The following is a 14,926-nucleotide window of genomic DNA, read 5'->3' as shown; positions in this document are numbered from 1 at the left end:
TTAGGTTTTCCACAACCAGGATTCCCTAACTTTATGATTCTTTTATTGCTTCTATTTCTATCTCTTTTTATTGCTTCTGTTCCTTCTGAAAAATTATTCTACTGTGGCAGCCTTTTGTTCGGTATCCTTGGGTCTGATGGTTCAGGATCTTCAGGGATCTGATGAAAGTTGGAAGACTGACTTGTGGAAAATGGAGGTCGCCTTGGTATCCAGAGCTGCTCAGCTTGCTCCACAGGACTCAGTAAGCATGAAAGATAGAAGGGTAAAGGACTATATGCTAGCTCTTAATTGTTCTTTTAATTGAAATGATTTATTCTACTCATAATAAAATACTCAGGCTGATATTAGGGTTCTTTATTTAGTTCTATGGAATTTTATGAAACGAACAAAACTTTCATCCAGGCTTTGGGGGAAAGCCTGACCAATATCTATCTTGTATACACCAAGAAGGTAGATGTCCTCTGCTCTGTCAAGTCAGATTCCAGAATCCAGAACATTCACCAATCTTCCAGATTGTCTCTCTGTTTGCACTGCAAATGAAATTCTATGATTAAAACACTTATTTCTAAGGAGTCATGAATTATTACAGGAAACAAATGAGAATCAGGACATTTCATTTTTTACCTTTAACATTCATTGAAGAGTAAATCAGGGAATTTATTCAATCTCTTCCCACAAATACAGCTGTATAAATTATTACAGTCAATACTGTCTAGTTTTGTTTTAGATAAGAATATACAAGCTCCATCCCTTTCATTGAATATCTTTGTGTTTGAAGCACTAAGGAAAAAAAACAATGGGCAACTATTTAGTTCTGAAAATTCACTAAAATGTCATGATTTTAACAATTCTACGTGCCAAGGTAGACATAATATGTAACTAATCATAAGTTCATTCCTAAAATATGTTCTTTTCTTTAAGCTCTTTAAAAAATTGTCCCTTTGACACAAGAAAATCCCCATCTTTTTTTCACATTTGCAATCTTTGTACAGCAGGAAAAACTAATTTGCAATATTTCCAACGAAATATTTTATGCTGAATCTCCTCTCCCGTTGCTACCTTTTTTTAAAAGTGCTAGTATAAAAGTAAAAACAGATTGTGACACACAAAACATGGTCTTCCATGCTAGTGTTATAAGGAGAAAGGGAAGACTTATGTGGTAAAAGCAGACAGAACTAGCAGAATCTCATCTTAACTAAGGATGATGAGGAATTCAGTAGAAGAATTCACAAAGGAAAATAGAGAGAACATAAACTGAATAGATTTTCCAACAATGGTTAACAGAATGCCAGTCCTTATGGGGATTTGGCAACGTTCTGGTCAATTTGCAGCCTTCTCCAACTTTTGCTCTCCAAACTCTGTTTCTTTTAGAACTATTTTTTCTTATTGTAGCTTTGGGTTTTTGAAACAGAGTTTTTCTGTGTAGCCCTAGCTGTACTGCAACTAGCTCTGGAGACCAGGCTAGCCACAAACTCAGAGATGATCTGGCCTCTGATCATTAAACACCATCCTCCATTACTGGGAATAAAAACATATGCCACCTGACACTCAGGGTAGAAGAATTATTTTAAAGAGATACAATGAACAAGTTAAAGTGTCAAAGCCTGCAATTTAAAGATACCTCAGTTTTTCTGACACTTAAAATGTAAAACCAAGTCAGCCAAAGACTTAGCAGACTGCCTAGAGTATAATTGGTGCAAAAATAATATTACCTGTTTGCAGCATATGTTGCTGGGTCATTTTATATTGAATATTTTTATTATTTATGTTTCAAATGCTATCCCCTTTGCCGGTTTCCCATCCATAAACAGCTTATCCCATCTACCCTTCCCCTTGTTTTATGAGGGTATTCCCCTACCCATCCAGCCAGTGCTTCCCACCTCCCTGCCCTGACATCCACCAAAACGGAGTGATCTAGTCTTGGCAGAACCAAGGGCTTCTCCTCTCATTGGTGCACAAGGCCATTCTCTACTGCATATGCAGGTAGAGCCACAGATCTGTCCATGTGTACTATTTGGATGGTGGTTTATTCACTGGGAGCTCGGGTTGGCTGGTATTGTTGTTCTTATGGAGTTGCAAACCCCTTCAGCTTCTTCAATCCTTTCTCTAACTCCTCCATTGGGGACCCTGTTCTTGGTGCAGTATTTGCCTGCAAGCATCCACCTCGATTTGTCATGCTCTGGCATAGCATCCCAGAAGACAGGAATATCAGGCTCCTGTTAGTATGCACTTCTTGGCATCAGCAATATTGTCTAGGTTTGGTAGCTGTAAATGGGTTGGATCCCCAGGTGGGGCAGTCTCTGGATGGCCTTTCCTTCAGTTTCTGCTCCCAACTTTGTCTCGGTATTTCCTCCTCTGAGTATTTTTGTTTCTCCTTCTAAGAAGGACTGAAGCATCCACACTTTACTTGTCCTTCTTTCTGACTTTCATGTGGTCAGAGGATTGTATCTTGTGTAATCAGTGATTTTGGGCTAATATACACTTAGAAGTGAGTACATACCATGTGTATCATTTTGTAATTGGGTGACCTCGCTCAGGATTATATTTTCTAGTTCAATCCATTGGACTATAAATTTCATGAAGTCATTATTTTAATAGCTGAACAGTATCCAATTGGGTAAATGTACCCCATTTTCTGTATCCATTCAACTGTTGAGGGACATCTGGGTTCTTTCCACCTCCTGGCTAGTATAAATAAAGCTGCAGTGAACATAGTGGAGCATGTGTCCTTCTATGTTGGAGCATCTTTTGGATATATGCCCAGCATTGGTATAGTTGGGTCCTCAGGTAGTACTATGTACAATTTTCTGAGACCAGACTGATTTCCAGAGTGGTTGTACCAGTCCCACCATCAATGGAGTCATGTTCCTCTTTCACTACATCCTCTACAGTATCTACTGTCACCTAAATTTTTTATCTTAGCCATTGTAACTGCTCTGAGGTAGAATCTCAAGGTTGTTCTGACTGACTTGCATTTCCCTAATGACTAAGTATGCTGAACATTTCTTTAGGTACTTCTCAGTCATTCGATATTCTTCAGGTGAGAATTCTTTGTTTAGCTCTGTCCCCCATTTTTAATAAGATTGTTTTATTCTGTTGAGTCTACCTTCTTGAGTTTATTGTCTATATTGTATGTTAGAACTCTATTAGGTGTAGGAATGGTTTGATATTATTTCTCAATCTGTTGGTAGCTGTTTTGTCCTAATGACAGTGTCATATGCACTACAGAAGCTTTGCAGGTTTATGAGGTCCCCTTTGTAGATTCTTGATCTTGGAAAATGGCAATTGATGTTTTATTCATGAAATTTTCATCAGTGTCTATGTCTTCAAGGCTCTTTCTCAATTTTTCTTCTATTAGGTTTACTGTATCTGGTTTCATGTGAAGTTCCTTGATCCACTTCATGTGAAGTTCCTTGATCCAATATTAGAATGGCTACTCCAACTTGTTTCTTGGGACAATATTCTCGGGAAATTGTTTTCCAGCCTTTTACTCTGAGGCAGTGTCTATCTTTGTCACTGAGGTGTGTTTGCTGTATGCAGCAAAATGCTGGGTCTTCTTTATGTATCCAGTTTGTTAGTCTATGTCTTTTCCTTGGGGAATTGAGTCCATTGATGACAAGAGATATTAAGTTATAGTGATTGTTGTTTCCTGTTATTTTTGTTGTTAGACATGGAATTATGTTTGTGTGGCTCTCTTCTTGTGGGTTTGTTGCAAGAAGATTAGCTTCATGTTTTTCTAGTGGATAGTTTTCTTCCTTGTGTTGGAATTTTCCATCTATTTTCCTTCGTAGGGCTGGCATTTGGAAAAATATTGTGCAAATTTCATTTTGTTATAGAATTCTTGGTTTCTCCATCTATGTTAATTAAGATTTTAGCTCGATACAGTAGCCTAGGCTGGCATTTGTGTTCTCTTACTGTCTGTATGACATCTGCCCAGGATCTTCAGGGTTTCATAGACTCTGTTGAGAATTCTGGTGCAATTCTGATAGGGCTATCTTTATATGTCACTTTACCATTTCCCTTATAACTGTAAATATTCCTTTTTGTTTTGTGCACTTGGTTTTGTGATGGGAGGAATTTCTTTTCTGGTCCAATCTATTTGCAGTTCTGTAGGCTCTTGTATGTTTATGGGCATCTCCTTCTTTAGATTAGAGAAATTTTCTCCTATAATTTTGTTAAAGATATTTACTGGCTCTTTAAGTTGGGAATCTTTGCTCCCTTCTATTTCTATTAACCTTAGGTTTGATATTCTCATTGTGTCCTGGATTTCCTGCATAGTTTTGTTTAGGAGCTTTTTGCATTTTACATTCCTTTGATTGTTCTATCAATGTTTTCTATCATATATTCTGCCCCTGAGATTCTCTCTTCTATCTCTTGTATTCTGTTGGTTATGCTTCCATCTATGACTTCTGATCCCCTCCTAGGTTTTCTATCTCCAGGGTTGTCTACCTTTGTGATGTCATTATTTTTACTATTTCCACTTTTATTTCCTGGATGGTTTCGTTTAATTCCGTCACCTGTTTGGTTGTGTTTTCCTGTAATTCTTTGAGTGATTTTTGTGTTTCCTCTATAAGGGCTTCTACTTGTTTATGTCTATTGTCTAGTATGTCTTTAAGGAAGTTATTTAGTCCTTTTGAAGTCCTCTATCATCATCATGAGATGTGATTTTTTAATCCAAGTCCAGCTTTTCTGGTGTTTTGGGATATCCAGTATTTGCTTTGGTGGGAGAAGTGGGTTCTGATGAAGCCAAGTAGTTTTGGTTTCTCATTCCTAGGTTCCAGCACTTGTATCTCATTATCTGGTTATCTGTGGTTTATCTGGTCTTACTGTCTCTGACAATGGCTTGACCCTCCTGTAAGCCTGTGTGTCAGCACTCCTGAGGACTGGCTTTCTGCCTATGAGATCTGGGTAGAGAGAGCTGTGTGTCAGAGTCAGCTCCAGCATAAATAGAAACTAGAAGGATCCTGTTCTAGACCCTTCCTTGGTTCCTGTGTCCAGAGGGCTCCGGCAGATTTCCTCTTCGGCCAGGAATGTGAGCAGAAGTGCTATTCTCACCTGTACTCTCAGGATTCTCCACACTTCTGAGAGTCCCACTCTCTCTGCCACAGAATCTAGGTACAGAGTGCTGTGGAACTGGGTCAGCTCCAGGAGCAGGCCAAAATTGTATTTTCTGACCCAACACCAGATGGCAAATTATTTGTAATGGAGTATTGAAACACCCTTAATTTCCTTTTATATAATTTGTATAGCTAAAGCTAATTGCAAACAAACATCTAGTACCATGTGGAAAAGTTCAGCTAGATAAATCTAATTAGTATCAAAATGCAAATCTTAAGTGTGTACACACTTACATACTATGTTTTACTTTATGTGGGATATTCAATTCTTTACTGAGGGTATGGCCACTGGTGAGTTTCCTTTTTCCAGTGAATAGACTACAGCCATGCACCCAAGTACATTAAACTACAAAGAATTATCAGGACACATGCTAGAGCTTTTAATAGTAGTAGAGGGTGATATGATCTTATATTTTTATAATATGAAATAATTCAGAAAATATATATGATGAATAAAGGTAATCTGTGAACAGTTTTCTACTAGATTATAAATTAACAAAAGAATTGAGATTTACAAAATACATTGAAATGGAAGGTGTGTGTATATAAAAATGTTCTTATATTTATAAATAACCAACAATTATATAAGCTAACACCAGTAAAATATATCACATGAGTGTCTGAGAGACTCACACTCATTTTATCTGTCAAGATCATTGAGTCACTTCACACCATCTCAAGTTGTTGATGTTCTAGTACTCTTCGCATCTTACAAGACACAATTCTGAAATGTATGTAGTATTAAGTCACTTTTGGTCAGTTCTTTGATCATACATATTTCCTTTATAAAATCTTCTCAAAGACAACATTATGCAACTTGTCCTTACCCATGAGCTCATAGAAAATGAGTAAAGCTATGTAAAAGGAGAGAAAACCTTAGCATACAATCATCGCAGTTCCCATACATGTGGTAGAGTCTGAAGTGTTCAGAAACTCACAGTTCAGATGGTCCATTTTCAATCCATGCCCATTTATTTTTTTCTTTCTCATATGACAATCCAATCCAGTAATTGTCTGGGATAACCTGTTGCTGAAGGAACTTCTGTAAAGGAAACAGTACACCTTGCAATGAAATTTCTGTCTGTTAGATGAGAGAACAAGCAGGAAAAGTTCCCAGCATTTCTTTATCATTCTCTGTTGCCCTGTCTTCCCACTGATCAGTCTCACCATCTCCTTAGTAACTTCCTACTAGTAGCACATTTATATTAACCTATGTCAGATCAATAAATTTTTAAATAAACACTTCAGGTGTCCTGAGATACTGGGATCATGACAAGATTTGTGACTGTGTTTCTTAGACCAAGTCTCACTATGTAACCAAGCCCTTTCCTTGAATTCACAATCTTTCTGATTAAGGCAAGAATATTTTAGAGTTAGTATTTTCTTTCACTGATGAACCAGTACCTTTTTTTCTGTTTTCATTTTTTTTAATTTTTCATTATATATTTCTTTACTTACATTTCAAAGGTTATTCTCCTTCCAGGTTTCCTGTCCATAAGCCCCCATACCCTCCTCTCCCCCTCTCCCATATGGATATTCCCCCTACACATCTCCCTTATTGCCCTCCCCCATATTCCCCAGCACTGGGGGTCCCACCTTGGCAAAACCAATGGTTTCCCTTCCACTGGCGCCCCAACAAGGCTATTCTCTGCTACACATGCAATTGGAGCCCTGAGTCTTTCGGTAGTGGTTTAGTCCCCGGAAGCTCTGGTTGGCTGGCATTGTTGTTTTTATGGGGTTGCAAGCTCCTTCAAATCTTTCAACAATTCCTCTAATTCCCCCCAATAGGGTCCTATTCTCAGTTCAGTGGTTTGCTGCTAGCATTGACCTCTGTGTTGGACGTGCTCTGGATGTGTCTCTCAAGAGAGATCTATATCCAGTTCCTTTTCGCATTAGTAAATGTTGAAAGTCCTTAGCTACCAGTGAAATGCAGATCAGAACAACTCTGAGATCCCATCTTATACCAAAAGGACTGACTTGAGAAAATCATCCTGTGTTAGATAAGCAAGTCCCAAAAGAGTTTGCATGATATGTATTCACTTATAAGTGAACATCAACTATAAATTTTGGGATACCCATGCTATACACTCCACAGACCCAAGTGGATGGACAGAAAGAAGGGCACAAGCAAGGATGCTTAAGTCTCTCTTAAAAGCAGAAATTAAATGGTCATAAAGGCTGATAGAGGGAGGATTGTGTGGGAGAGGGAATGATGAGGGGAATGTGGGTTCAAGATTGGGTGTGAGGTGGGGAGGAAGGGATGGCCTGATGGCTATGATAATGAATGGAAATCTGCAACTGATGGGACTGATGGTAGGTGACATCTCCAGCAAGAGATGGAAACAAGTGATATGGGAAGTACCAAGAATCAATGGAGTTATCCTTAGCTGTGATTCTATGTAACCTGGGGAGTCTGCATACTGTGGTCAAGAAAGAAACCATTGGGAATGATAGGCACACCAACACACCCTCAAAATTTTTGACCCAAAATTTATCCCGTCTAAAAGAAATGCAGTGTTTGGTGATGGAGCAAAGACTGAGGAAACAGCCAACCAATAACTGGCTCAACTTGAGACACATCCAATGGAAAAACATCAATCTCTGACACCACTAATGATACTCTGTTATGCTTGCAGACAGGATTCTAGCATGGCTGTCCTCTGTGATGTTCCTTCCAGCAGCTGAATCATACATACATAGATGCCCACAGTCAAACAGTTGATAGATCTTGGGGACTTATAGAAGAATATGTGAAAATATGGTGGGCTTTGAAGGGAATAGAAAGACCAACAGAAACCGGGACCTATGTGGCATTCAGAGTCAGAACCACAAAACAAAGAACATACAGGGGGCTGAACCTAGGCTCCAATGTACATGTGAAGTGTGGTTTTCATAAGGGTCCAGAAAAACCGCGGTGGGGCTATCTGAAAATCTGAAGCCTGTACATGGCATATGTTCTTCTAACTGGGATGTGCCTTGTTCTGCCTCAGTTGGAAAAGATGCAGCTAGCCTCATGGAGATTTAATGGGGGAGGCTACAAGGATAACTTGGGGGCTACCACCATATCAGGAGAAAGAGAAATGGGATATAGATTATGGGAGGAAGTGACTGGGAAGTAGTCAGTGAGAAATGAATAAGTAAAATACTACTACCACTATTAATACCAATACTACTACTACTGCTGCTGCTAATAATAATAATAATAATAATAATAATAATAATAATAATAAATTTTAAAAATTGGTTATGGTTACTGTATCAAGTGGAAATTAAAGTATTGCTTTGCATTAAAATCTTTTATGTTGTTGTTTAACCATGTATTAAATTGTTGTATAAATATCATACCATGTTATAAATAAGAAGGTATCAAAGTGATTCTGAAATCATTCCTCTAGAAAAGTATACGCTTAATATTTGAAGAGATTTCACTAGTAATAATTTAAACAGGAATGTCAGAATCCTGACAACCTTGTTTTCTTTTAAATAGTGATTTTTAAAGAGGGGTATGTTTTTTTCAAAACATAAGAATACTATCCAGTAAAGATATGGACAGTTTATCATCATGGAGCTAACTGGTCAACCATTTAATTCCAAATTTGTCATATCATCTCATTCTGCAGACAGGCCCAGGGCTCAGCTAGTTTCCCTGTTGTCATCTGATTACTCATCTTAGACAGCCTCACTTCCACATTCCAAAGAGCAAACTCAAGAAATTGTGGGTTTATTTGGTACTCTATGCAAATAAAAAATTGTCAGCCACAGGATGTACCATATCAAACGGTTAAACTTCATCAGGGAAAGATATATTATCTGAGATATTCTCTTGTAAACAAATGGGAAAGGAATAAGACTGAAAGGTACAAGTGTCTCTGTAGTAATGAGGCTCCTTTTAACAAACCTGGGTCCCACAGATTTGATCATGTTAAAGACAGATTCTAAGAGAAGAGAAAGGCAAATGTCTACAGTACCCTTTCATCCTCATCATCTATCTTCAGAAGGGATAAATTGGAATTCTGGCAGATCCGTTTACATCCATGCCATGTTTTTCTGTCCTTGATGAAATAATAACATTTTATACCGTAGCAGAACCAGTGTGTTTCAATTTCGTTGCCTATAACAGAGAAGATAAATGGTTAAACTTATTAATTTCTGGTATTCTGTTGCCAGATCAATGTATTTATTAAACCTGTGGGAGGGAAAAGTAAAATCTCACTGATCACAGAAATTGAGATTCTAAAATGCCCAGGGACCCTTGCACACCCATGTTCTACATAACATTGTTTTTAACCGTAGAGATACAAAAATATGTTATGTGTTGATCATGGATGAATCAGTAGAGAAAATGTAGCGCAAGCACACAAAAGTATACAATTCAGCCTTTAAAGGGAAATGAATCTGCTCAGCATGATGACGTATGCCTATAACCTGATCACTCCAAAGAGAGAGGCAGTAGGGTTATCACCAGTTTAAGGCCAGCCTAGGCTAAGCAGTGAATTCCAGTCCAGCTTTAGGTATACAGTGAGTTCCAAGTCACCTTGGGCTGGAGAATGACATCATTTTTTACACTAAAACCCAAATGAGAGATGTTCATGTATATGGTTAACATGGATGGACTTGAGGATGGAACAACTTTATGATTCCATGCAGATCAAGTTTCTAAAGCAGCCCAACTCTATGAAGCAGAAGCTTGTAAGATATCAGGGGCTAGAAAATAAGAAATGAACATGTGCTACTCAGAGACAGCCAACCTGATGGCAGAATTCTAGATCTGCAGTAATGTATTGTCCCCCACACTGGTCTACACACTAGTGTGCACTTAGCATTATGTCATGGTCTGTGCTACATGTTCTTACCTTAAGAAAAGTAAGAGACATATAAACGAGGTTTTGTCATTCATAGTCTGTTCTCAAGATTATGTTGAAGCCTTCAATGGTATGCCTACATGCCCAAATGTTTAAATTTGAATACATTAAAAAGTATGCACTTTGTGTGTGAATGTCACCTCAATGTGAATACTTTGTTTAGTGAGGGGCTGGGAATGGCCTTCTCTACTAACAAACTTTATCTCCAACCTTCATTTTTCTATGAAGAGGTAGCCTTGTGGTACTCATAGTGGCCTGAAATTTTCTGGGATCTCTGGATTGTCCTGAAAGTTATAATCACCCTCCTGCAACCACATATTCATAATATACTACCCTTTTCAGACAATGAAGTTATTCTAAAGTAATGAAACAAAATATTTTCCATGGGTTTGGAATACTTCAAAGATGTTTTTAGAACTTTTTTTTTCTGTCACGTGTTTTATAATGTAGCAATTTTAAAAATATTAGTCAATACATAGTACAAACTGTCACATCTTACTGTCACAATGTGGTGAGATAATATGCAAGAGGTTTTTGTGAACTCTAAATCCTGAAAAAAATATTTAATGATGATTGATAAACTGTGTCAGTTAAAGATGACCAGTCATGATGAAGGATAAGAAAGGTTCCTTATGATGTTTGATGTTTTCTTCTTTCTAGCTTCATTCACTGTCACTGACATAGCTGCACTATGTGCACACCATGTTGTAGCTCCCATGTTTGCTACAGAAAAGGTTGCTTTACTACAAACAGGCCAACTCTCTCAAAAAAATGTCAGATGTAAACAGGCAAACACATATACATAAACACACACGCAAATTATTTTTAAAACTTTATCTTTGTAAATTCTCTAAGTTCATTTTCGCATAAATAGTTGATAAATACACTCTTATAAAAAGTTTCTTGTTCTGTCCACAACAAAGTTGGAGACTAAGATTTTTCCCATAGACCAAAACAATCAAAATCTTCAGGTGTACTGGTTTGGAACTTCATTTCCATGGAGCAGTAAGAGTCAGTGTCAGACATAAGGATCCCCTAAATGATTAACCCAAAGATCACCAGCATCTTAAGTTGCTGGTTGGACTTCAAAGCTTCCAGAGAAGAAACAGTGGCTAGTAATGCAGTTCTGTATTTACATTCCTCACTCCCACTACATACCTGTGTGTTGTGAGGAATTTATGACAGTCTTGGTTTTGCTGTACCATCTGTTCTGTTCTCTGTTGAGCGATTCCAGAAGATCATTGCCTGGACTACACTCTATCGCCTTTTTTCTCAGCATTTCTTCCTTTAAATCAATGTCACTTTGCATGGCGCTGAAGTTGTAGTGGTTTAGTGTTTCCTGCAGTTCATGATTCTCTTGACTATACTGAAAAACTAAATTAGTCACAGATGTAATATCAAAAATTCTTATAAAGAGTACATATTAAAATTTAAAAATAGACAAAAAGCTTCATGTTGACAGCCAATACATATCATTATTTTCATTGGTACTTTAACATTTATAAATTAGCACTTCAATTAATTCACTACAGAAACAGATGCATCAATTTTCTCCAAGGTAAGTTGTATTTAAAATAAAGAATACAACTGAAAAAATTAGGGTGGAAGTAACTTCCATTCACTTCATTTTTTTTTTTTTGAGCTGGGGACCAAACCCAGGGCCTTGTGCTTGCTAGGCAAGCACTCTACCACTGAGCTAAATCCCCAACCCTCACTTCATTTTTTGAAGCACAAATTTACAGATAATAACCTAAGTAAAATATTCAATGAATAGTTAACACATCATGAATATCTGAACTAAAAAAAGTTAACAAATGGCACAATTCTTTTTGGAGCATATGGAAAGCAATATACCTACATACATAGCTATGTTTGAACACAGCCTGGAAGTGATTTTCTCTGTAAATGTGGAGGAATCCAATAAACTTTAACCTTTAATTCCTCTGTACAAATGAAGTCTTTTGACGTAAGCATAACCTCAATGTATATAGAAGAAATAGCGAAAGAAGGACTTCAATTCTTTGCATAGCAGTCACTCAAAAATATTTACATAAAATTAACAATCACATGAGATCAGAAAAAAAGACTATCACCAAGTCCTCAGAAAGAACATAACCAAAAACGTGACAGAAGGGCTTCCAGTAGCCCCAGAGCTAACAAATTAGTTATGAAAGAGAACAGATACTACAGTGTGTCAGGAAAAAAATACTAATGTTCAGAGATTCTGTCTCATCCGGTGATTTTAGGCAGGACAACGGACAGAGTGTACAATTGCATAGTTCATGTCTAAAGCTATTCTTTAGGCAGAAGGTCAAACAGGATGTATATCAACTACTCACTGTTTGTCACCAACACTGCAACAGTTACCAGAAGAAGGGTACAGAGGATTCCCAAAGCTATCACAATCAGGTGCCAGGGGACATAACACTCTGCAATCAACAACAAAAAAAAGCAAGAAAATCACCGTGAAAGAAGCAAATCTCAATACTAATTTGGTGTAGCTCAGAAACAAGGGGAAATTTTGCAAAAGTCAATGATACAAACTGACTGAAAGTGTGCTCTCAAAATTGCAAATTTCTACCTAAAATGCACTCCCTGTAGAAATCCTGTGTGTGTGAAGTTTGACAGTATTTTGAACTTATGTAAACCTTAGCCTTGTGCTCTGAATCCTCCTAACTCAACCTTAAAGGAGCTGAATGACAGTCATGTGCCCTCACCCAGTTCTACAGGAACAAAAGTGCATCCTACAGAAGGCAATGGAGGTGTAGATACAATCCAGGTACAAAATACAAAACTGGAACATAGAGTCCACCAAGAAAGATAACTGAGGATGGAGAGGAAGAAAGAGGGATAGAGGGATGATAGACGGATGCACATTCTTGAGAAGTGGTTGGGAACCACATCTGCTCTGAACCTGATCTATGTATTCCCATTCTTGAAAGGGCCTATAAGTCAACTATTTTCCCTGTAAACTTGATTTTGCTCTATATAATACTGAACATTTAGGTGTATCTAAGGCATTTGGAATCTGAAACTTGTGTCTCTGGTTACCAGTAGATCACAAAAGGACAGACCTCAGCTTGGAGCACAGATATAACAGTGTGTGCAGAATAAAAGAGAACAAAAAGTGATACTTCTAATTTTCATTAGTAAACAAAATTATTCTTTGATGTTTTTAGGAACTCATACTAGGGTTTAGTTATTCCCACCCATTAAATCTTTCATCTCTTCTTCCTTCCTCTTCCAGTTTACTCTCAGGAGAATTTGTCTTCTGATGGACAACTATTGTTGCCATGTTGCATTAAATGTCAGGTATATTTACGACAAAGCAGTTTCTTTAAGAATGAAAGTGTTGTTCCTAATGCATAAGCTTCATTTACTTATGATTTTCTTTCTCTAGAGCATTTGGTGTTTTTTCAGACTCTAGTTTGTTTTAAGAGTTTCAGAGTTCTTCTTGGCTAGACTAAATAATAAAAAACCTAATGGTTTCTCACTTCTTTATTCTCAAGAATTTGTTTTTCTTATAGACTCCCATTATTCTACTCTGTCCATCTGGTTTCCTTTGTGACTGATTAACAACTAAAATGTAGAAGTAGACTTATACTTTTTTCTTTCTTTTAATTATAAAACTTGATTGCTTTTTTAAAAGTTACTTTTGAACAGTTGTGTACAGGATTACCCTCCAGCTAATACTCTTTTCTTCCTTTCCACACTTGTGCATAACCTAGCTCAGATGAAATGGAACATTATAGTCTTGCATAGAAGCTAGTAGGATATTTTTAATTTTTTAAGTTTAAAGTGTGTTTAAAATGTGAATTTGGACACTTAAACACTTACCTCTGTGGCCAGCTTCTCTGGGCCCTCTAGTCTCCTCAGGCTTCACTTGGTTATGCAGCCGTGAAGATTTAGAAAATCTCAGACTTGAATAAGTGACCTCCTGCTCACTCATTTTGGGAGTTTATAGGGGATATTCTCTGTTAAAATATGTCCTTGAGTGATTTCTAAAGAAAATGTTAAAAGTCCAGCTTTAGGAGCATACCTGGATCTGATGATACACAGGATTGGAAAAGGGTGGAATTTTACTAACTCACTTAATGATCTACACACCCTGATAAGGAATGAGCCCAATTTCCATTACAGGGGGGAATTCTGCTCAGATTTTATATTAAATTCTTTATATTTCTTTTTTTTCCTCCATCTCTATTAACTTGGGTATTTCTTGTTTACATTTCGATTGTCATTCCCTTTCCCAGTGTCCTGGAAAACATTTGCCTAACCCCTCCACATCCCCTTCTATATGGGTGTTCCACTCCCCATCCGCCCCCCATTACAGCCCTCCCAACAACAACCACGTTCACTGGGGATTCAGTCTTGGCAGGACCAAGGGCTTCCCCTTCCATGGGTTCTCTTACTAGGCTATTCATTGCTACCTATGCAGTTGGACCCCGGGTTCAGTCCATGTTTTGTTTGTATTTTTGGTTTTTTTTTGTTTGTTTGTTTGTTTTTATTACTTGAGTATTTCTTACATACATTTCGAGTGTTATTCCCTTTCCCGGTTTCCGGGCAAACCTCCCCCTAATCCCTCCCCTTCCCCTTCTTTATGGGTGTTCCCCTCCCCATCCTCCCCCCATTGCCGCCCTCCCCCCAACAATCTAGTTCACTGGGGGTTCAGTCTTAGCAGGACCCAGGGCTTCCCCTTCCACTGGTGATCTTACTAGGATACTCATTGCTACCTAAGAGGTCAAAGTCCAGGGTCAGTCCATGTATAGTCTTAAGGTAGTGGCTTAGTCCCTGGAAGCTCTGGTTGCTTGGCATTGTTGCACATATGGGGTCTCGAGCCCCTTCAAGATCTTCCAGTTCTTTCTCTGATTCCTTCAATGGGGTCCTATTCTCAGTTCACTGGTTTGCTGCTGGCATATGCCTCTGTGTTTGCTGTATCTGGCTGTG

At 37.9% G+C, this 14,926-nt stretch overlaps 1 protein-coding gene across 1 annotated transcript; it reads right to left on the bottom strand.

The window, feature by feature from the left end:
- Positions 1–626: 626 nt before the first annotated feature.
- LOC116904550 (killer cell lectin-like receptor 5) lies at positions 627–13,928 on the bottom strand. Its single transcript, XM_032907347.1, has 6 exons — positions 13,817–13,928; positions 12,319–12,408; positions 11,138–11,353; positions 9,086–9,228; positions 6,056–6,159; positions 627–780 (listed from the first exon to the last, which is right to left on the bottom strand). The coding sequence occupies exons 1-6, from the start codon at positions 13,926–13,928 to the stop codon at positions 627–629; spliced, it is 819 nt and encodes a 272-aa protein (XP_032763238.1).
- Between the last annotated feature and the right edge of the window lie 998 nt (positions 13,929–14,926).

This window comes from Rattus rattus, chromosome 6 (assembly GCF_011064425.1).
Source record: "Rattus rattus isolate New Zealand chromosome 6, Rrattus_CSIRO_v1, whole genome shotgun sequence".
Lineage (NCBI taxonomy): Eukaryota > Metazoa > Chordata > Mammalia > Rodentia > Muridae > Rattus > Rattus rattus.
This window is presented reverse-complemented; position numbering and strand designations above follow the sequence as displayed.